The sequence below is a fragment of the Vombatus ursinus genome, unplaced genomic scaffold (genome assembly GCF_900497805.2).
Source record: "Vombatus ursinus unplaced genomic scaffold, bare-nosed wombat genome assembly UNPS02001419.1, whole genome shotgun sequence".
Classification (NCBI taxonomy): domain Eukaryota; kingdom Metazoa; phylum Chordata; class Mammalia; order Diprotodontia; family Vombatidae; genus Vombatus; species Vombatus ursinus.
This window is the reverse complement of record NW_020941197.1, coordinates 17,730,587-17,755,026: the sequence shown is the minus strand read 5'-3', so window position 1 is coordinate 17,755,026 and position 24,440 is coordinate 17,730,587. Positions and strand designations below refer to the sequence as shown.

Here is a 24,440-nt window from a genome sequence, read left to right as displayed (position 1 = left end):
TAAGGGTCTTTGAAAGAATAAAACAACTTGAAAATCAAAGTTTTAGAAATAGTCTATGGTTCTCCTTTAAAATCTTGTTATCGTTATTTTCACTTAACAGCTTTTCTATCAGTAGTTCACTCCTGCTCTCACTCTCTTTCTTCCCCCCCCCCCCCCTTTTCTTCCCTCACCTTTTTGTCCTCCCCGCACTCCTTTTCGGGGGAAGATGTTTCCCTTTCTCCTAATTAACTTGACTTTTACCATGTGCTTTTTTCTTTGTTTAGGATCAACGTTTGATTACTCCTTTAGCTTTTGCTTTAACATCAGAGAAGAGGGAACAAGTGCAACGTGGACTTGGACTATTACTGGAAGCTGCACCGTTACCAGACTTCCCTGCCATAGTGTAATTAAGTTGTGGTTGTTTGTGTTACTAACAAAAAATTCTTTAATAATAAACATAACCTGCATTTCTTGTATCTAAACTTTTGGGATATAATCAATAAAATTACGTAAACATATGAGAGAGATACTGTAACATTTCATTAAACTAGAATAATCAAGAAGGTTAATCAATTTTTTAAAAATTGGAGAGAAATCTTAAGTTTTTATGATTTTTAAAATCTAAAATTATTTAATTTTATATAATTATAAATAATAATTTTATGATATAAGTAATAAAATTATTACTGCCTAAGTGAAAGTCCTGATGGGTCTCTCTCTTAATGAAGAGAAAACGATGATGTATACTTGTTTGTATACGAGTAGATATAGAGTGGTTCAGAAAGTCACTTTTGAAAGCAGTTTGTTTTCTTAAGCAGGTCCAATTCATTCTGAACTTTTAACTGTTAATTTGCATTTGTTAGCAAAGCTTTTATTAGTACAAAAGTCAGCTTTAACTCACCCAGCCGCCAGATAGCTCAAATTTTGAATTAGCAAAGTGCTAATCAATACATGTTCCTGTAACAACATTGATAATGATTATGGGTGTGTCTGTATGTGTATATGTCTATGAGAGGCAGCATAATATAATGGATAGAGAACTGGCCTTGGAGCCAGGAAGACCTAGGTTTAAGTCCCAAGACTTAAATGTACTCGCTTTATCTTCCTGAGCAAGCTTTTTTTTTTCAGTGTCTGGATTTTTGACTGACTTTTTCCATTTATTTATTTTCCGTTCAGCCTTGGTGAAAGTATTGCAGCAAACAATGCGTACAGACACCAGGAAGCAGAGCATGTGCCCAAAAGGACCCATGTGCAATCAGTGACTCTGAATCTTTCAGCATCTCTGAAGGGCTCAGCTCACCTTTCAAATGATAGCATCTCTGGTTTGAACATTCAGGACCTAATACAGAAACTGCAGATTGGGATGGAGGTGAATGATCCTTACTAATTATCATATGACAAAGTAGAATGACTTCACATGGAAATCTCTTGCCAGAATTTATTCTTAAAAACCTAGGTTTTTTAGTAGGTTTATGTAAAAAAACTGAAAGAATTCTTACAGTAATTGATTTCATACACAGCAGTCTCTTGTAGCAGCCAAGGTAGTGGGTAACGTTTGTGATCTCCACTTAAAAAACAAAGCTGTTTTATATATTATTTTACATAATGGTATACATTATTTTTGCTAGATTTACAACTAAGTTCAAATGCTGTTTCTTGTTCTTTTCTATGTTAATGCTTATGAAGATGAAGGATCTTATGTCTGATGTGAGAATATCTGACATAATGGATGTCTATGAAATGAAATTGTCTACATTAGCAGTGAGTAATTGCCATGTTTTATCTTGAATAAATAAGGACAGCATTTTGGTTTTGTACAGATGCTCTTCTTTACAAATAAATGCTACTGTTATCTGTTCTTGTCTTTTATAGTCCAAAGAAAGTAGGTTACAGGATCTTTTGGAAGCAAAAGCCTTAGCCCTTGCACAGGCTGATAGATTGATTGCTCAGTATCGTTGTCAGAGAACCCAAGCTGAATCAGAAGTGAGTACATTTTGTATATGTCAATCTGATGTTGACATGAGGAAAATAAGTTAAAACAAATATTGCTTTCTAAGATTATGGGAAATGTTTAAGGACAAACATATAAGGCTTATGTGCATGAAATATTTGAATAAACTAGAGAAGTCATAGAATGATCAAGTCAAATAAAAATAGTATTTAAGTAATTTGGAGTCATTCCTTTTGAAGCACAGAATAGATTTACTGATTTTATAAGATGGTATTAATTACAAGTAATTCTATTTTAGCAAATTCCATTTTCAAATAGAGTTCACTTAGGAAAGCTATTTTGATATACCATGGTTTGACCTAAAGTTAGTAGTACTTTACTTTTCAGATTTTGGTGAATTCCATTAAACTAAAAACTTTTGTAGAAAAAGATATTTACGATGCCCTGTCAATATAGCAATCAATTGCTTAATAAAAACAGTATTGTTTTGATTTGGTATTTGTGCTTTTATCTGTAATGGAAGATGAAATCTGTTTGCTGAGGACAAAGTCTAAGAGAAAGGTCTGTATCTCTTTGTATCCCCAGAACTTTGTACCTGATTGACATTTAGCAGATCTTTCAGTAGAGTTGGGATAATGAGAAGGGGTGGGGAAAAGAGAAAATAGAGATCTAAAAAAGTCATTAAATATTTATCTGATGCTGAATGTGTTCACAGGGTGGTGTGCTAGGTGTCAGGAAAGTAGAGTGGATGAAGTGGGCTAGGATTGAAGTTAGCAAAATCCTGGGGTGGGGGGGCGCGGGCGGGAATGAGGTATGAGTGAAGCTTGAGTGGTTCCGTAATCTCATCAATGTGAGTACTCCTTCTGCAAATGTAAGCCATCTATACCTTCTTATCTTTTGTGACTTTTGTCCATGTTTTCCTCTAAATTCTCTACCTGGGTCCATTCAGTGTGACTGGGGCATTCTTCTAGATCTTATGACATTGTTTAGATACCGTAAGAGCAGAATGCTGTTGTCTGGTTATTGCCTCGTGATTGACCTATTAACTTTTCTAGTCCTACAACTCTGATGATATCTTTTATACTGTTTATCCTTTGCAACTCTTCTATTTGTGCACTTCTCCATTGCCTTTGGATTGACCTAAAATTCTTATTCCTTGAAGATTATAATTTTTTTAAGACTTGCAGCTCAGTTTACTACCCATCTGTAGTGTTTGTCCAAGAGACAAATACGGGTTGACCAGCTTTGTGGGTTATCCATCCAACTCACATAGTAGTCTAAACAAAAGGCATTTTTTATCCAATTGATATTTTTTTCTGAGTGAATAATTAAGTGAAATTAAGGGAGTGTGAAGAGATTTCATTTAGGAGGCTCTGCAGTATTGTAGAGCTTGATGTAATCAATCAGTACAGTATCCATCAGTAAAAAAAAGAACATCTGGAGGACTTCATCTATATAGATTCCCTCTTATATTTGGATCCTGCTGGATATCTTCCATGACCATGGTAGCATCTTTGGTGAGCATACATTTCCCTTTTTTAATCCATGTTTGATATTAATAATCAGAGGGTTGATGAACAAAGTTTTCTGTTGTTAGATCTTTAATGGACTCATCATTTTAGTATACGTACTAGAACCACTTTATTTTAAGGGGCCCTTTCAGTTAGTGTTTTGCTTGGCCACATAAAATAGTCTTTTTGTAGTCAGACAATAAAAACAGTAGGCTCTTGAATTCTTTACACATTTCAGTTATGTGACTTTAAAGGTGTATTCTCATCTAGAATGTTATTTGTGAAAGCTTCCCTGTTTACTTTGCATAATTTAACTAGGGATGCCCTTAATTTAGTTATAGGTATAAATTATTCTGAAAAATACTCCAAAGAGCTTAGAAAATGGGCATGTGTCAAGAGTTGTTGATGAGGTTTATTATCTCTTCCAAATATTTAGACCCTTTTTTCAGGAATTTTGAGAATCATTTGCTTAAAACACTCAAAATTGTGTTACCTTTAGTACTTACTTCCTTTTTATATATTTGTATATAAGCCATTTCCTTCCATCTTCATTTTTTTAGTGCCATTTCTATTTCCTCAAATAGGACATGTTAAGAATTCAAATATAGAGAGTCCATTGCTATTGATAAACAAGAGAATTTGTTATTTCTATTTTATTTGTTTTTCTATTTTTTGTCTTTTCATTATCCTTCTAATTTCATCCTTTGGATGTTTTTCAAAGGCTCTGTCTTAATTAAATTCCTCACCAGTTTTTTGGTAAACTTGTTTTTCCCTTTCATACTTTGCAGTGTTTTATGAAATTATATTCTCTTGTTTTTAAACTTTATTTTTAACATTGATTTTTAAAAATTTTGAGTTCTAAATTCTCTCTCCCTCCAATTTCTCCCCTACCCATTGAGAAGGCAAACAACATATCAGTTACACATGTAAAGTCATACAAAACATATTTCCAAGTTAACTACATTGAAAAGGAAAAAAAGAAGAAAAAGAAAAGGAAGTAAAAAAAGTGTGCTTCAATTTGTACTCAGAGTTCATCAGTTCTGTCTCTCTGGAGATGGATAGCATTTTTCATCATGGGTCCTTTGGAATTATCTTGGATTGTTGTCTTGATCAGAGTAGCTAAATCTTGCACAATTGATTATCCTTACAGTATTGCTGTTACCATGTATAATGTCCTCCTGGTTCTGTGCATTTCAGTTTGCATCAGTTCGTATAAGTCTTTCCAGGTTTTTCTGAAACCATCCTACTTGTCATTTTTTATAGCACAATAGTATTCCATCGCAATCATATACCACAACTTGTTCAGCTATTCCCCAATTAATGGCCATCCCCTCAATTTCAATACTTTGTCACCACAAAAAGAGCTGTCATAAATATTTTTCTATATATGGGTCCTTTTCCCTTTTCTTTGATATCTTTGGGGTACAGGCCTAGTAGTGATTTTGCTGGGTCAATAGTCCTTTGGGCATAGTTCCAAACTGTTCTCCAGAATGGAATAGTTTACAACTCCACCAACAATGTATTAATCTTCAAATTTTCCCACATCCCCTCCAGCATTTATCATTTTTCTTTTCTTTTTGTTTTTTTTTTTTGCTAGGCAGTGGGGTTAAGTGACTTGCCCAGTGTCACACAGCTAGTAAGTGTCAAGTGTCTGAGGCCGTATTTGAACTCAGGTCCTCCTGACTACAGGCCTGGTGCTCTATTGATTACGCCACCCAGCTGCCCCTATCATTTTTTTTTTCTGTCATGTCAGACAATCTTGTAGGTTTGAAGTGGTGTGTGAGTTGTTTTAATTTACATTTCTCTAAATCAGTAATGATTTAGAGCATTTTTTTCATGAGATCATTGATAGCTTTTATTTCTTCTTCTGAAACCCACCTGTTTGTGTCCTTTGACTATTTATAAATTGGGCAGTGGCTTTTATTTTTGTATATGGGATCAGTTCATTTGAGAAATGAGATCTTTATCAGAGAAATCTCCTATAAAATTTTTTTTCTCCAGTTTCTTTCCAATTTTGGCTTAGTTTTGTTTGTGCAAAATCTTTTTAATTTCATATAATCAAAATTATCCATTTTGCTTCCTGTGATTCTTAGTTCTTCCCTTATTCATAAATCTAATGGGTAAAATTTTTCATGCTCCTCTAATTTACTTATGATAACACCCTTTATGTCTAAATCATGTACCTATTTTGACCTTATTTTGGTATATGACGTGAAACGTTGGTCTGTGCCTAGTTTCTGCCAAAGTACTTTTCAGTTTTCTGAGCAATTTTTGTCATGGTGAGTTCTTGACCCAGACGCTTTGATCTTCAGATTTATCAAACACTAGATTATTATGTTCATTTACTATTGTGTAATGTGTACCTAATATATTTCACTGATTCACCACTTTATTTCTTAGTTAGCATTAGTTTAGTTAGTTAGATTGTTTTGATGATTACCACTTCGTAATATAATATAATATAATATAATATAATTTGAAATCAATTTGAAGTCAATTAATTTAGGGAGAATTGTCATTTTTATTACATTTTTTTGGCCTACCCATGAGCAATTAATATTTCTCCAGTTGTTTAGATCTAACTTATGCAAAAAGTATTTTGTAATTGTGTTTATATAGTTTCTGGATTTGTCTTGGCAAGTAAACTCCCAAGTATTTTATATTGTCTGCCATTATTTTAAATGAAATTTCTATCTTTTACTGCTGGTTGTAATGTTCTCTTAACAAAGGAAATAAACACGTAGCATGGTGCCTAGCACATAGTAAGTGCTTAATAAATATTATCTTATTTGATCCTCACAATAACCCTGGGGACTATTACTATTCCCATTTTACAGTTGAGGAAACTAAGGCAAACAGAAGTTAAGAAACTTGCCCAGAGTCACACAGCTAGTAAGTGGCTGAGGCCAGATTTGAACTTTGGTCTTTCTGATAGATAGGAGGCTTCCAATATACATATTCCATGTATAGGTATGAGGTAAATTCCAGTGGTTTGTAATTTACAAACCTTTTACTCTCTCTCATTTCTTGCCCCAAATGGTTTCCAAAATATCTTTTGCCAAATCAACTCCTCTTCTAAACTTTCCTGTTTCTTGGGAAGGCACCACCATTCTTTCAATGGCTGGCTCCTTACTTCTGCCTCATGGAAATCCTCTCAAGCACCATTTCTCCACAGAGCCTTTCCTGATACTCCCAACTGCTAGTACCTTCCCTCCATAACTACCTTGTATTTAACTGCATGTTTTTATTTGGTGTATATTTAATCTATGTATAGTTAAAGATATGCATGTTTTCTCACCTAAGAAAATATAAGCTCTTTTTAAGTATGGATTGTTTCATTTTTTTTTTTTTTTGGTCTTTATATCTCCAGTACTTTGTAGGTACTTAATAGATTCTGTTGACTGATTAGTTGATGTGTTTGCATTGAAGTCACTGAATGTTAAAGAATACATTTATTTCATTTGGAAGTGCTTGCCAAATTCCTCACAGATATTCTCTACCTCCTTATATTCTAAATTAATAATACTTATATGACTTGGTGACCTTATCAATGTGAATATTCACTTAGATGATTCAGATTACAGCCAGTACATGCCTTCCCATTGCCCATATCTTGCCATTAGTTTACCACAGGACATCACTTGGCATTGCAAAGATATCAGTGAAAGCCATAGGCTATCATTGCTTATCGTTTGCTCTTACCATGTGACCACCTCATATTTTTCAGTCACATTTCTTTGGTGAAATCATTACTCCAATTCTTTGTAATTCCTTATTTCTTATATATTTGAGTTTGCTCTCTACCTTACGCTTCTCCATCTCTGTCTGAATGATACCCAGAAGTATTATATTATATGCTATAAAACAACATTAGTAGGCTATTGATATTAAGAAGATGGCCTTTTATTTTATAGGAGGAGTAGAAGATGATTAAAGAAGCTTTGCAGTCTTCCAAAAGCAATCTTGGACCTCTCTTGTTGTATGTTTGTAGTGGCTCATAATTTGGATAGAAAACATTCTTCATCCATTTGATTTTTTCTTACGTGTGATTAGGCCAGAATCTTTTTAATAGTTACAGCTCTCATCCAGGAGACTCTGCAGTGTTTTGAGGATTGATGCAGTCAGTATAATGTCATTCCCACATTGTATCTAGAGGATCTTACTCCATCTACAAAGAATCCTTATCCAACTTGGCCTCTGTGCCCAGATACCCTCCATGACTGTGGTGGACACATTTATCTAGCATACAATACTTCTATTTTATGCCTCACCTGATAGTAAATTATAAGAGGACTATTGAATGAAAGTTTTCTCTGTTAAATCTTTCCAATAAACTGGAATAATTTTGATTCATACATAGGAGATACCTTCTTTGAAAAGATCTGGAATTTCACTGGTTGGCTTTTGTTCTATCAAATTTTTAAAAAGTCAAGAAATAATAAGCATCATGAGATTTTGCATTCACAATCAGTCTGTAGGCACTTACTAAATGCCTGCTATGTGTAAAGCACTGTACTAGGTATACTGGGGTGCAAATAAAATTAATGAAACAATACTTGCTTGTAAAGTGCATATGTTCTAGCAAGGGAAACAACAAGGGCATATATATAGAATAAATATAAAGAGAATAAATATAAGATAGTTAAGAGTAGGGAGGTTTGAGATCAGGAGAGACTTCCCATGGAAGGTGGTGATTCAACTGTTGTCTTGAAGGAAGAGAGGGATTCTGTGAAGCTGAGGTGATATGAGAAGTGCATTCCAGACACTTTAGTCAATTGCATGATGATAAAAATGTGGTTGACTATGAAATATCACTTGCAGAAGCCTGCCTGTTTGCTACTAATAGCTTCATCAAGGATTCCTTAGAGATATTTATGTAATCATATTAAAAAATTTTTATATAGGTGAGAAAGTTAGGCATGTAAGTCATTAGTTGTTGATGTTCTTTGTCCAGCTCTCCTCCTCCCCTTTATGTGCACGTGGATGTGGGTATGGGTATTAATAGGGTCTGAAATATTTTTCCCAAATCCTTCCTTATATAAATGCTTTGGGAAATCCCTCAACAGTCACACAAGTATATCATCTCCAATTCCCTGTGTACATTTGTTATAATTCAGCAGCTTTCCCCACATTTATCCTCTTTAGTGACATTGCTCTCTCTTCTCTAAGTTCATTTAGATTTGTGTTAGAGTGCAGGTGTGGTGGCTCCATTTTCCTAGTGGAGAAAAATTTTTGTTTTTGTTTTTTTAAGAGACGCAGTGGGGTTAAGTGATTTGCCCAGGGTCACACAGCTAGTAAGTGTTATGTGTCTGAGGCCACATTTGAACTCAGGTCCTCCTGAATCCAGGTCCGGTGCTCTATCCACTGCGCCACCTAGCTGCCCTTTGTTTTTGTTTTTGTTTTTTTTTTAATCTTTGCAAATTGGGCACGGTGCAACACACCTAATCTTCCTATTGTGGAGGCTGAGGTTGGTGAGTTGCTTGAACTCTGGAGTTCTGAGGCTGCAGTGGGCTGAGTCAATTGGGGGTCTGCATCAAGTCCAGCACCAACTTAATGAACTCCAGGGAGCAGGATGGGTTAAGGAGTGGTGAATCTGTCCAGGTCAGAAATGGAGCCAGTCAGAGCTCCTTTGTTGATTAACTGTGGGGTCAGACCTGTGAGTGACCAGTGCATTTCTAGCCTGGGTGAGCTAAAGTGATCCAGTTCCCCAAAAAACAACAAAAATTTTACGTATCTTTTCCATTTCTGCCTTTCTTCCAATTTCATTAGTCTCCTTCCAAGCTTCTTTTAACCTGCTTCACTCTTTTTTATGATGTAGTATTTACTTATAATCTATCATTTTCCACAAAGCAAATCACATTATACTAAATGTCATAAAACAAGCTTTGTAGAGCAAAAATTTTAACTTTAGCTGATGGCCAACTTACACCGTATATATATTTACACCATAGTAAAGTATTTGGAATTCTCTATAGTAGAATTGGGCCTGACAAATCATAGTGTTGTTCAATAGTAGGTGTACTGAATTTTTGTTCTAATTGCTGTTTTGATTTGCCCATTGCTGTTTTCAAACCAATATTTCAACTTTGCTTTTGTTTACTTTAGTGCTGAACTGAGTGATTCACTAATGAATGAGGTTTGTTTTCATTTCCTAATTCAGATAGCATGGTCTTTTAAATCTCTCTTAAAGTCTTCATAAGAAGGCTGTTCTACAAAATATAAGTTATCATGTACTTCTCTATTTTCTTCTGGTAGAATCAAGACTTATCTAGATTCATTGTTCCTTTTAAGTGGTATATTAAACTTAAAATATTGAAAAATATTGAAGCTGCTCAGAGCTTGAAAACTTGTCCCTTTTAATAAATACTTGTTAATTGATTTTTTTTTCCTATTCAGATAATTTGTGTTATAGTCTTATATCAGTCATACAGATTCATCTAGCCTGGATTTATCTTGCATGTTATTAAGTATTTCCTATTTCACCCACTTTACAAGCAAAGCAGCTCATAAGAAGAGTACATAAGGTACTAACTAGGTCTGTGAAATAAAATTGTAGCAGAGATTCTTAAACTCAGTCCACAAACTTTTGGAAAAAATTGATAAATATATGTAAATATAATTGATTTTATTTATAATCCTATGTATATATTTATGCATTTAAAATCATTGAGAAAGGGATCCAAGAAACAACAACGGTTAAGAACCTGTGTTTTTATTTGTTTTATTTGTTTTTTGAATCTGGGAATAATAATTATTGCCCAATCTAAAAACAATCATTATAGCTACTATTCTTCCTTTATCATTTCCTGTTATAGACACTTTAAATTTTTTTAAATGGAAAATGATTGTTTTCCTCTTATCATTATGCTAATTTAACTTTATACTTTTGCCTAGCCCTCATGTTGAATGTAGACAGTTTCAGATTCTTATATTCATATTGAATGCTTTGGTAGGAAAAGGCTTCTTTAAATATAAGATTTATGTAAAGTTTTTTTTCTGTTAATGTTTAGTTTTAGAGACTAAGATCAGTCCCTTTACTGTGTCTAAAATATGAAAACCAACTGCTGTCTTTGCTATTCACTCTCTGTGTCAAAAGTTATTTTTAGAAAATAAAGTTAGAGAGACCAGCAAAGCAGACTTACATAAAAAGTCAGAATGAGTCAGAATTGCTTATCATTTTCTGCATGTCAGTTGGAATTTAAGTGCCTCAATTTTTGTACTCCTTAATTGGAGCTTATTTTGAGAAATGTCAGCAGAATTATTCTCTCATTCCCAGTCCAAAAAAAAAAAAAGCCAAACAAAAACAGACACTTATACCTATTAGTGATGGAAAATAAAAAGTCTGAATACCATTTTCGGATCATATTCTACCTTTTCTCACACCCAGGGCCTTTACCCTAGGGGATCTTATTTAACTTTTTATGAAGGGATTCAAAATTGCTAAACATAGGAAAGAGAGTTGTTAAATGGAAGAGCCAAATCTCCACTGAGTGAATAGTGTGGTATGGATAACTACCGTTTATTTTTAAATAAATATAGCTGTTTCCAATTAGAAACTGAACATCTTTTAGTTTTACTGCATTGCACCTTTGTCAAATGTCATATCCAGCCAATTTTGTAATTAATTCTCTACTTCTGCTTTAAGTTGCTTATGGATATACTGTCAAGAAAATTATAAAGCACCAATATAAATAGTTTTAGGTCAGCTATTTAAAAATGTCCCCTCCCCTCAGATTTTCTAAGCAGTATAGCTTCTATTGAGATTTGATTTATGTGTGAAGATTTTTGAAAAGTTCATCCTGATAATTGTGACAAAAATTGTGGGGAGGTTTTTTTAAGTACTTAATTTAAATATCAAATCGAATTTTAGAAGAAAGATGTCAGATTTATCAGAGTTACTAAGCATGTGCAGAAACCTTGATTTGCATATAATTCCATGAAATAAATTACAAAAAATTACAGAAATATACTTGTTTTGAATCAGTGGGAGTGAATCATGCTAACACATGGCAGTGTAATAGTCTGATTTTTTGTGTTTTGTTTTAAGGCGAGGACCCTTGCTTCTATGTTGAGAGAAGTTGAGCGAAAAAATGAAGAGCTTGGAGTGTTACTGAAATCACAGCAGGTTGAATCAGAACGGGTCCAGAGTGATATTGAGCATCTCTTTCAACATAATAGGAAGTTACAGACTGTGGCTGAAGAACATGAAGTGCTAAAAAAGTCCTATATGGAACTTATTCAGAGGTTTAACACAATTATTTCTGTGTAACATCAGTATCTTATATGTGAAATGTAGGCAGCCCTAATTTACAAATGGTCTGCCAGCATTTGTTTGTAAGTCAATTAATTGAAACTCAGAGTTCATTTTCCCAAAGAAACAATGTTATTAATGGTAGTTAGGTTCCTAAATCAGCCCACAAAAGCCTTTTTAATTTGTGATGTATCTGGTATGTAGCACTCTGTGGTACGTTTGGAGATATTCAAAGAAATAATGACTGATGACTTGGGATGTTTTAGAGGGAATTCATCCATTAGGTGAAGGAGTAACGTGCTATCATTCTAAAACCTAACCACTATGTATAACCTATGTTTCTATGGGAAAATTCATTCTGAAACCGAAACTGAAGTGCCAGGAACATTTTCTCCCAACTCCTGAAGTGGGATTGGGGCTACCACTACCTTACCTTCTGCTAGGCAATGGGAGCAAGTAATGTTGCCAAATGAGCCTGGGATGAAAGCGTTACTGAGACTTAGAGGGGTATCTGAAAATCATCTCCCGACTAGCCTTGCAGTAAAGTAAGAACAAGATGAGAAGATGATCCTAGAAAACGGCAACCAGAGAAGGTGGGGAATCCCAAAATATCAGTCAGGCCACTTGACTTGATCAGCTGTACCTAGTTAGGGTAATTGTTCAAGTGTTAAACATGTACATAAGTTGGAGACTACCATTGTTGCATTTGTTTTCTGAAAAGCTAATCTCACTTCACTATTAGTACACAAACCCGTGTTGACATGGCATCCATTTACGACATTCCATAAATTCTATGGCATAGAAGATAAAGGGTCACAGGGGTAATATAGAGACCAAGACCTTTAATGTGTATGTCTAGATACTTTGTTGCCCCCATCAGCCCATTAATTCTGGAAGACTTGGGTTGGACAAGATTTAGTATAGTTCATGATCATGAGTAAAAGACTATAAAAACACAGCAGTTCTTTTCCAATATACGTAAGCACTATCTTGACCCACAAACGAACCACTTTAAACTGGATGGCAAGCTCCTTTATAATCTTTAAAAGAAACCGCATTTAGCCCAACATTCACACAGATCTTTTTGTTTATCTATGTGATATTATCAAGTAGTTATGTGATGAGCTGTTTGCCTAAGGTCATTGGGAAAGCTAAGGCCAAAATACAGATCTCATTTCCAGTTAATTCTCTTGTCGCTTTCCTCCATTGCTTGCTGTTGTTATTAGTCATAATAATGATAGTTAATGTTTATATAGCACCTACTATGTGCCAGACACTGTAAGCACTTTACAGATATTTTCTCATTTGATCCTCACAACAGCCCTGGGAGGTAAGTGCTATTATTATCCTTATTTTACAGATGAGGAAAATAAGGCAAACAGGTTAAGTGACTTGTCCAGGGTCTCACAGCTAGTAATTTTCTGAGGCCGAATTTGAGCTTGTGTCTTCCTGAGTTCAAGCCTAGTACTCTCTCTGTTGTGCCACCAGTTGCCTCTTATTTTATGGTCATTATTTTTCACAGTAAAAACTTTGGACTATAGCTTTAGGAATTTAGGGAACTTCAGAGATCATCTAGCATGACACCATTTTACAGATGAGGAGGCAGACCTGGAAAGGTTAATTGACTTACCCTAGTAGTTGAGTACTTGCCCGGTACTCATTCTGCTGTGCTATTCTGCCTTCAAGTTGAGTCACTCTAAATTATTTTGGAGATTGGGGTAGAAGAGTGGATAGGGATGTTATGAGTAGGGAAAGATCTGATTTTAGATCTCATGAATTATCTTTCCTGTCTATACACATAGACTTTGAGCTCAGTAGTAGGGGTATTTTTTTAGCTTTCTTTGCTCAGGGAGATAGATTAGGTCTTCTTCAACTATGGACAATAGATTTGTTTGTTTTTGTGAGAAGTACTTATCTGAGAAATAGGTGTCAGATTTTAATTTTGAAAGAGAGTCACTAAGGAGAACAGTTAGCACCTCTTCTGAGAGGCTTCTAGATGCTTTGCTTTTTGTTTCTGAGCCACCTTCAGCCTCCAGTTCCTCCAGTCAGAAACCTCTGGTGTCCCTTTGGTGACCATAAGTTCTTCACATAGGTCCTCACTGGTTGGTTAGGGTAACCAAGCAGTCCTTCCCATACCTCTCATAATTGCCAGTGTCCCAATAACCCAGCTGTATTATAGTCTCAAGTCTCTGCAAAAACTGATTGTAATCTATGATAGTCTTAAGTTTTATCTGTCCACAGTTCCCTAACTCCCCAAACACCCACTGAAACTGTCACGTGCTTGATGATTAGCCAAGATTAGGTAGAGAATGTTTGCATTATATCTTTTTCATAATTTTAAATAATTTTTTTAAAAAACTTTTTTTGGGTTTATTTGTGTGTGGGGGGGATTCTGACCCCTAACCCCAAATTCATTGCAAGGGTTAAGTAACTTGCCTAGGGCTATATTGTCAGTATGTATCAGGGGAACTTGAACCTTGTTTTTCCTGACTTCTAGGTGGCCTCTCTGTGGCTACATGGTGTTTCTCTCTCTTTTTTTTTTTTTTTTCCACATTAGTCATGTTGTAAAGAAGAATTAGAACCAATAGAAGGAACCACAAGAAACAGGAAACAAAACAAAACAGAAGAAAAAAAAGAGCAAATAGTATGCTTCGATCTGCATTCGAACTCCATAGTTCTTTTTTTGAATGTGGATAGCATTTTACATCATGAGACTTTTGGAGATGTCTTAGATCCTTGCATTGCTGAGAAGGATTAATTTTATCAACGTTTGTCATCACACAACATGGCTGTTACTGTGTACAACGATCTCTTGGTTGTCCTCACTTCACTCAGCATCAGTCCATACAAGTTTTTCTAGGTTTTTCTGAAGTCTGCCTGCTCATCATTTGTTATAGTACAATAGTATTCCATTACATTCATATACCACAACTTGTTCAGCCATTCTCCAGTTGTTGGGCATCCCCTCAATTTCCAATTCTTTGCCACCACAAAAAGAGCTGCTGTAAATATTTTTGTACATGTGGGTCCTTTTCCCATTTGCATGATCTCTTTGGGATACAGCCATGGTATTTCTCTTAAAAGAACTTAAACTGCTAGCAATCTTAATACACACTTGTGTTGGTATTTTTAATCAGCAAGAACTGATGTTTATTTTGAAACTTGAAATGTTAGCATTATATTTTAAATCATACTTACCTATGGAAATTATAACTGGCAGGATTTATGTACTCTGTGAATAACAAGGAAATTTAGAGCAGAATAGGGAAGAAGTGTGTGGTGACAATGTGCTATTTCTGGAAAGGTATTTTTCTCCTTCCCTATAACATCACCTTTATCCAAAAGATGAGCATTAAGCATGTCTTCCATTTTTAGTCAAGGAGGTTCAAAAATTTATCTCTAGAAACTATCAGTGTTTCCTCCTGGATATTGAGGGTGAAAAAAGATAGTAGCTGAAGTGAAAAAGTCTATAGAAGATAAATTAATATCTTGCATTAACTCATGGAAGACAAAGCTTTAGGTAGTTTTATGTAGCTGAAGATAAATTATCTTCTGTTGGCTGCCTTGCAAACAAAAAAAATAAATAGAAAAATTAGAGTAAGGGCCAAATAATTTTTTAATCCTATGCTTTACTGGTAACTAAAGGCAGTAATAGTAATCACCATTTGCAGTATTATTTTGTAATAATTTTAATTTTTTTTAAAGCCTCATCTGGCAGGGAAAACAGAATCAACTTACAGATTTTTGACATTGAAATTTTTTTTTCTCCCTTAAAAATTTACATATGTCCCTGGGGGAAATTAGTTTCTAAAATGAGTAGGTTTATACCTACCATGTTTCACAACATACTCTGTTCTGGACAGTTTTATAAAAGGATCCAAAGTTTATCCATTTTACTGTCATTTAAAATTGAAGCTCTGTGTGGCACACGTTCAATCAAAGCTTTCCTACTTGTCTGTGTGTACTTTGGCTAGAAAACTATAAGTAGGGGGAATGCTATGCTTTATGATCTCTTTGATTTCAGCCCATCTTTTCTCTTTTCAGGAGTGAAGCTTTTGAAAGGAAGAGTAAAGATTTACAAGTCACATGTGATTCTCTAAACAAACAAATTGAGACAGTGAAAAAATTGAATGAATCACTCAAGCAACAAAATGACAAGTAAATTTAGTAGTTTTTTTTAAAATTCTTAATTATTTTCTTTAAAAAATTATTTACTTTTTAAAAAAGTGATGTGATTTTTGTTTATTGCAATTATTTATTTTTGATCATCAAAAGTGGTAGATAAACTGCTGCTGGCTACTTGTTGACTCACTGTATACAGTTATGATTTCAGGTAAACGTTCTTTCTTTAGGACTTTACCTTAAATAGATCGCTGAAAAGAAGTAACTTAAATAGGAAACCATTGACTGTTTGAGAATTTTTTGTAATACTTTTTTTTTTAAATTTCAGAACAGTTGCTCAATTAATGGAAACAGAAGAGCAAAGAAAAGAAATACAGAATCAGCTAGTGGAGAGAGAATGTGTAATAGCAAGTAAGTAAATTTTTATTGTATAAACGTATTGAAATTCAGAAAGAATTCATAAGTTAATACAAATGTTTCCCTAGTCCGTTGTCAAGTTGAAAAATTTAGCTATTACCTGTACTGGGTTCCCCCCCCCCAACTAAAGTCAAGAATTATTTTATTCTACTTTTCTCTTAGTTTCCAGTTTTGTCATTGACTTTCCATTAACCTTAAATAACATCCCTCATGGTTTCTTCAGTGTGTCTTTGTGTCAGTATGACAGGATATTAGCAGTTGATTGAGATCTGCCAGTGCAAATGGCATTCTTCGAATGGAGGAAAAAAATCTAGTACTCTGCATAGACATTCTCATGCTTATATACATATATATAAGATGTCTTCAACAAACTTGAAATAAGAAAGGTAGATACATATACATAAACACATATATTAATATTCAAATACAGTTATATCTATAAGCATTGTTGTTGAAAGGAGATTCAAACTGGTAATTGAAGTTCTCCCTAGCATTCAGAGACGAAGATAAAATTCCAGAGTCAAGATTAAGCAAGAGTGCAGAGTACAGATAACAACCTTTGGTTTATCAGACAGAACAACAGTGACTTAAAGTATCTAGGTCTCCTTAAGAATCATTTTTTTTAAGTCATTAAATCTGATCTAGGGTAGTGAAAAGAGGACTAATTTTAAGGATGAGTGAAAGAGATTTCTGCCTGTATCTAATCAGTACCCTCATTCTGTCTTTTGGAATATGAAACTTCTTTCCTGAACTGGTGTTTAAGCTGGAGCTCGAAATGTACACATTGACTTAGTTTCCCTTTAGAAAATAGGGCTTTTAAAAGGGTATTTGAAAAAGATTTTAAGCTAGGACAGTGTCTGATATGTGATAAAGTACTGATAAGATTTATTTCAATCAGATGAGTTAAAATCACAGTAGGACAGTGAGAAAATGTGATTGCTTTATGAGTCTAAAAAAGGAAGTGGGGTTGTGAAGTGGGCTTAGTATGCTTTCACAAGAGTTATGGGGGAAAATTCTTACATTGTAATGTTTAGCAGAAAGTAACAGCAGGTGGCAGTACTAGGTAACTTTTAGTTACAACTGCATAATAGTTTGTGTAAATCTACCACAGAAAGAGCAGTCAGTAAACACAGAGCAACATAGGATCTAGAACTGGAAAGGGACTTTAAAAAGTCATCTGTTCACATCTCCCCACCTAACAGGTTAAGTGACCTGCCCAAGCTGGTACAGGTAATAAGTAGCAGTGCAGATTCAGACGTGAGTTGTCTGTCGATCTGCTCGCACATTGCTTACCCAGTTTCCTTACTCTTGAAATGTCACTACCCATCTCAGACTCCTTTCTGAAATTATCTTTCCTTCTCTCTCCCATAATTCCCCTCACCCCCAGCTTCCTACATCAAAGCTTTCTAGTAATTGTCCTTATGCTATATCTTGACTATACTTTGTGTGAAGGGAGGATGTGGCATTAACAGTGAAGTTTGGATATGGGAGACTGGGAGGACTGGATGGGGTTGAAGTGGCTACTCTAACCTCAAGGAGAAAGTCCAGAACCAAGCTAGTCCCTGCAATCAAAAGTCAAGAGACTAGAACTTAGGCCGTACATTGCATACAGCATGTCCATTGGTTAATCATGGAAGTTGAGTCTCAGCTCTGTATTGCAACAATTACTAGAGTAGGTTGACTTATTGTAGATAAGTAAAGCTGTTTTCTTAAATTGCAGCCTTAATAGTTGAAGGGTCCTCACTTCATGACTAGGAATGATGAATAGACTAGTTTCTTCTGCTTTCAGACTCCATAAACCAGCTCTAAACTTTTCTCCACAGGATCACAGTTGATCATCCTGATTCTGTAGTGCTAACCTTCTTAAGCCAGGCTAATCCTTCTAGCTTTCTCTTCTTAAATATGTATAGCAGGTAGACATATGCTTTCGTGTTTGATAAGCCCATAATCACTTTTAATCTCCATCATGATGATATCAGTGTTGAGATACCTGGACATAAAACAAATTCATTTTTTCTCCAAATTTTTCTAAAGACTTACAACAAAAAACAAAGGCACACGAGGACAAACTGAGAGCTCTGCAAAAAGAAAGAGAAGATAGGGAAGAAACTATTGAAATTCTGAAAAAAGAATTAAATAGAACGGAGCAAGCAAGAAAAGAATTAAGCATTAAGGTAAGAATTTATTGGAGATCTCACTTGCAGTCATTGGAGAAAACTTAGTGTGAAGTAAGGGAACTTCCCTGAGCCATTCTCATATTTCTTTAGTAGTTTGATTCTAGAAAGTGATAAAATCTTGAAATAGTTGAAATTTACAAAGAAAATTATTTCATACAAGGGAAGCCTTTATAATATTATTAAACAAACACCTTTAATTTTTTAGTAAAGCATGATATTTATAATTATTTTATGTTGTACCATTTGCTTGACAAAGCTGGCTCTCTGAATCACCAAGTTGGAGGAAATAATATGAGGGAAGAATATTCAAGAAGGGCTGAGAGGCAGTTGACCACTTAGGAAAGCCCAGCTGTTATTTTGGCTCCATCTGTCACTGCCACTCCTTGATGAGTAAGGGACACATTGATGTGTGTACCTTGGGAGAGAGCACATAGTGAAGTGGTGAAAAGTAAATTCAGATGCAAGTGACTTCAGCTCATGAAATTGTGTTATATGGTTCTCTGACTCTAATTGTGTGTGTGTGTGTGTGTGTGTGTGTGTGTGTGTGTTAAAAAAAAATAAGTTGTTATAATGACTCAAAATCTGTGACTTGCTGCCTCCTTATATTGCCACTTATGTAAAAAAGAGGAGGTGATACCTGCAGCTTGAAGCTCTCTAACATCGCTGTCCCACTAGAGTGTAGCTTTCTGGCCTGCCCATTGCCCCAGACCTAGCCAGGCCAGGGTCCTGTTTGAGCTACTACTGCTGTATGAATACAGCAGAGGAGCAAAGGTACAAAATTCAAGATAGTATTTGTAGTCACAGCGTTTTTTTGGTAATGCTTCAGTTCTACTGTATTCAATACACATAATGTGTAATCATTTACACTTTTCAACAAAATTTTATTTGTTTAGCATTGCCAATGTATGACAGGTTTGCGTTTTCTTGCCAGTACAGTAAAAAGGTTGATCATACATTAAAATTGATATTATACCATCCAAATACATAACCAGCATTTAATTAGCACATCAAGGTTTGCAAAACACTTTACAAGTATTATCTCATTCGATCCTTACAACAATCCTGGGAGGTAAATGTAATTATTGTCTGCATTTTGCAGATGAGGAAACTGAAGCAGGCTAATTTAAATGACTTGCCCAGGGTCACACAGCTAGTAAGTTTCTGAGGCTGGATTTGAACTCAGGTCTTCCTCACTCCGGGCATGGTGCTTTATATCTACATTACGATCTAGTTTTCCTTCTGTTATGAAGCCTGTCATTCTTCCGTGTTCAAGCAGGCATGGCCACTCTAACATATCCATTGGGAAAAAGCATGCTAAGCTGTATTTCTGTTCATCTCATAGGCTTCCTCCCTGGAGGTTCAAAAGGCACAACTGGAAAGTCGTTTGGAAGAGAGAGAAACTCTGGTAAAACAGCAGCAAGAGGAGCTGAACAAGCACTCTCACATGATAGCGATGATCCACAGCTTGAGTGGTGGAAAATTGAGTCCAGAGACAGTGAACCTCAGCCTCTAGCGCTCTGGCCGGAGGCTTGTGGTCTCATGGGGGGGTGTGTGTGTGAGTGTGTGTGTGTGTGTGTGTGTGTCTGTGTGTCTGTGTATGTAGGTATTTATCTCTTGCTCCCCCCCCCCAAAAGGTCAGTAATGACTTTAAAATGACAAGGAAAATTATTAACTATTTTCAGTCTAGTAAAGAACCTGATATAATCCATGTGTATAATGTTTGACCTTTTGAGTGGAACAAATTAAAACACTTTTCTGATGATTTTATTTTGACCAAACTGAGAGGCATCATGGCATAGTGGATAGAGGACTGGCCTTGGAGTTAGGAAGACCTGAGTTTAGGTCCTGCTTTTGACACATATTTGCTGTGTAACCTTGGGCAAGTTACCTAACCTCTCAGTGCCTTCCTATAGAAGTCATAGAATATGAATTATAAACAATCTACAACAGCTTTCCACTGATGAAATTACAGGTCTGGAGCAAAAAAAGAAAAAAAAGGTTGACTATGGATGCGGAAATTGCTGTTTTGACTGTATACTTATATTTTCTTCCCTTTCTACATTTTTTAATGCGTTGCTCTAAATATAATTTAAACGCATATTTTTATCTCTAGTCAAGGCATATAAATTTAAAATATCTTAGAATTTTCACCAAATCAAATGCATTTGAACAATTCATAAATTATACCATGTTAGCCTAGTAATGGCTATTTTAAGATATAAGGAATATATACATATATGTATTTATGTGCACACATATATACAGTTTTTAAACTTATATGGCATTGATGTCTACAGTAAGGTGCTTTGAAAAATATTCTATATATGTATGCTGTGTTGTTCTTGGTGAACATATTTAGAGAAAGTTTGCATTTTAAATGTATGTATTTTGTTTATTACACAAAAACCAAATAGAATTACTCTTGACCAGAGTTTTGCCCAAGGCCTAGGGAGAAAAAAAGCCCAAGGCATTAAGAAGAATCAATCATTGAGCTTCAGCAGAATTTAAAGGATTAACTAGCTCATATTCTGTACCACTCTGGGTTTAACTCTTATACTATCATACTTTTAACTCTAACTTCCATGACTATTTCCCCCAAGTTTTTCTCATTTCAGAAAGGGATATATCTAAACCACATGAGATGGTAGTTTCCTTTTTCTGTAGATTTCAGGGACAGAGATGCCACATCCTTTTTTGGTAGGCCATGGGTCTTCTGTGTGCCACAATTTCAGCTCATTTCTCCCTGTTGTCTTTTCATTAGGTGAAGGTAAGCTTTTGATGTGTATAATATTAATCACTCCTTATCTTCCCCTACCCACTTCTTTCTGATTTTTCTATCCTTTGTTAGGATCCTCTCTTCTGTTTTCAAAGAGACCAAAAAAAAAAAATCCAAATGTATGTTGGTTTTGTGTTATGATTTTCAGTTACTTCTACACTTGAAGGCAGCATCAACCAAGTCAAACATTGGTTTTAACCAAAAACGGTTTTGTTTTGCATGCATCCTATAGCTCAGACTTCAGTTTTATATTTTCTTATCAGTAATATTTTTAATATTTTTGAATAGTTAAATATAATATTTTTCTAAATTTTCCTCTTGTATCCCTTTACTGATAACTACGAATTCTTCCATGTTTTCAGTGGTTACTTGATGAAAACATTTGCAAAAAATATTGGTAGATTGGCATGGCCCAAATGGTTTGAAAAAATGTTTCCTGCCCAAAAAAACCATCAAAACCCCTCAGTAATGATTTCTTTGTCAGTATTTGAACTAATAACAACACAGCTCCTATTACCTTCTTAATAATGTTATCAGTGTTAAAACAACTTTATTTTTGTCTTTAAAAGATGAGATTTTTTTTCCAATATGACATTTCTCTCTTTGGCACTTCTGACACCTACTCCATTGGTATATTTATATTAGAGGTTAAGAAGCACTCATCAGAAACATCATAGGGAAAAATAATGATTCAGTTTATGCCTTATGATTCTATTTGCATGGCTGTTGTGAGGACTTATTGTATTTTTAGAAGCCCTAGTAAATGAAAAATGTCCTCTGATTTTCCCTAGGCTTGCTTTAGATCCCAGATACTAACCCTTGACTTAGTTGCCAGTATTTCTAATCAAGGTTAATGCCTTGTTTTAAGTATTACCCTTTAAAATAAATGTGTAACTATAATCATAATTAATTACTTTGTTCCTGTTGTAGATAGTATGTGGTATTTAAGTTTTGGGTTTTTTTTTTTTTTAGAAGAACAGACTCAAATCACATACAACCTTATTAGCACTTTTGTTGAATTCTTTCTTACCCCAGAGATATGAAAATTTAAACTAATCCTTAATTTGAGGTGATTATATTTAGGGCAGTATATTTTGAAGTCAGTAGGTATAGACCTTTTAGTTGCATTTTGATGTCTTGGAACTTCCACTCCTGATCTGAAATGGGGACACAGCAGACATAAATAAAGCATGTCTCTGATCACAGTTTATTTCAAGGAAGCCTTCTCATTTCCTTGTGGTAGCCCTGAGGTTCCATGAAATAAGGTGAAAAGCAATGGCTTAGTTGGCAAACATGGCAGGAAAAGTTTCTTAGCCTATTCATTGACCTGATTGTAATGATAAGGCTGAATTGCTAGAAAAATCATTTTGCTGCTTTAAGCAGGCATCTAGCCTGTACGTATCTTCATGTTCTTTATCCCTACTCATTCTGTAGTTGGAATTCCAGGATATAAAAAGCATTGTAGTAAAGTTATATGATATCAGAATTTAAAAACCACTGAAGTGGATCATAGTCTTTCTCTATTCTTGGTAGTTAGAGAAGTGTAGTAATTGGTTTTTATAGTTATCAAGATACCGAGGAGTTGATACCAGGGAATCGCAGGTTTCTCACTTTTGGAAGTTTCTTTCAAAAAGTCGGTTGGGATGCAATTCGGTGACAACAAGCCTCCATTATATCTTTCAGATGCATGTTTATTTTCATGGGCTATATGCAATTCTAAACATCAAATTCACTGCATATAAGCTGAAATTTGCTCCCATTGGGGATGGCTTTTTGGTACTTAAATCAATAGACTTAATCATATCACTTCAAAATAATTTTATTATGTTTTGGCAATATTTGTATGTCTCCATTAAATCTGTGATTGAAATTGTGTTTTCATCAGGCATTTTGTAGTAGTGGTGTTTATAAAACTGCTGACTTGAAGGTAGATGTTAAGTTTATAGATAATATGCCAGATAAATGGTACTGAGATGTTGAAGAGAAAATTAAATGTTTTATAGAAAGAGAACATTTCAGAAGTTCACATCAAGTTTAATGTTCTCTTTTCAGGAAAAGTTTCACAGAGCAGATTGGCTTGATCTAGCTATCTCAATCACTGACTAGAATTTTTCCCTTTCTAAATACTTTTTACCCAACCGAATAACATTTAATTTATTCTCCATTATTCCCTGGCCTCTTCCTGAAATGTTGTATCCTAAGAAGAGAAGAAGAGCATGATAAAGTTTCATCACCTCACTACTGAAATCCTTAAGGCTTTGTATGAATTTGAAATAGCTAAAATATAACTTAGAAAGTTAGAGGGTTTTTTTTGTTTCCCTGAGGTCACTGACTTTTAGCATAGTGCCCAACATTCCAATGCACATACGAGGATGTTTCCATCTCTGTGATTTATCCATGCATAGTAGATAAGTCTGCAGATCCACATAACTATTAACTTGTAGGTAAAAATTTTAGTTAAGACTAGAAAATTTAAAAAAAAATTAAAACCAAACCTGTAGCCAAAAGTAGAATTAAGAACGTTAGTTCACTCTCTTGGGATGCGTACTGGCTAAATGATTGGTAACAGTGGTCCTTTAACACTGATTAAAGGGAAAAATTTGGGACTGGTATTTCCCTCCTTTCTCACCATACCTATATGGAAAACTTCTTTACTGACACTGTAAAATAATAGCCTTTTTCAATAAACAGGATCCTCTTTAAATGTTTCATGAGTTCAAATAAATTATTTTTATGCTTGTAATGATATTTAATAAACTATATTTCAGTATATTTAAATATAGCTACAAGATGATTTTTTTAGAATTGCAGACCTTTAATCATTGTTTCTATATAATTGTATTTCTTAAAGTTATGTAAATTCTTACTCTTGTTAGAATTGGTGATTGGGGAAGCAATAACTCTTCATGCAAGAATTTTAATTTATTTTTAAAAGACAAACTTTGGGCTATGTTATCAGCATTATAAGGATGGGTCAGAAAAAAACAGGGAGTAATTTGCCTAGTGTAGTTTTTAAAGTAAGTGCCTATTTGGGAATTAAAACCAGTTAGGACTCTTCTTTCTCTTAATTATTGGTACCCCATCTTGAAGTAACTTGATGGATTAAGGTAGCTAACCTGATATCAAGTTTAACTTAATGTAATATCAGATATTTTATTCACTATTTTACATCCAAATGCAATTATAAAAGTAAAATACTTTGTACCGATTGGCAAAAGAAACAGCCCTCTCATTTTAAACATTAATTAGGCTCAAA

At 34.6% G+C, this 24,440-nt stretch overlaps 1 protein-coding gene across 1 annotated transcript in view; it reads left to right on the top strand.

Moving 5' to 3' along the window:
- The window catches only part of CIP2A (cell proliferation regulating inhibitor of protein phosphatase 2A), a 51,152-nt gene extending 27,256 nt beyond the window's left edge, over positions 1 to 23,896 (top strand). The window contains exons 13-21 of the mRNA XM_027868453.1: positions 264 to 382; positions 1,156 to 1,348; positions 1,666 to 1,740; positions 1,852 to 1,962; positions 11,489 to 11,685; positions 15,737 to 15,850; positions 16,143 to 16,225; positions 18,266 to 18,405; positions 19,751 to 23,896. Coding sequence (XP_027724254.1) covers positions 264 to 382; positions 1,156 to 1,348; positions 1,666 to 1,740; positions 1,852 to 1,962; positions 11,489 to 11,685; positions 15,737 to 15,850; positions 16,143 to 16,225; positions 18,266 to 18,405; positions 19,751 to 19,921 — 1,203 coding nt within the window. The 3' untranslated portion in view covers positions 19,922 to 23,896. The remainder of the gene's footprint in view (positions 1 to 263; positions 383 to 1,155; positions 1,349 to 1,665; positions 1,741 to 1,851; positions 1,963 to 11,488; positions 11,686 to 15,736; positions 15,851 to 16,142; positions 16,226 to 18,265; positions 18,406 to 19,750) is intronic.
- Positions 23,897 to 24,440: the final 544 nt, after the last annotated feature.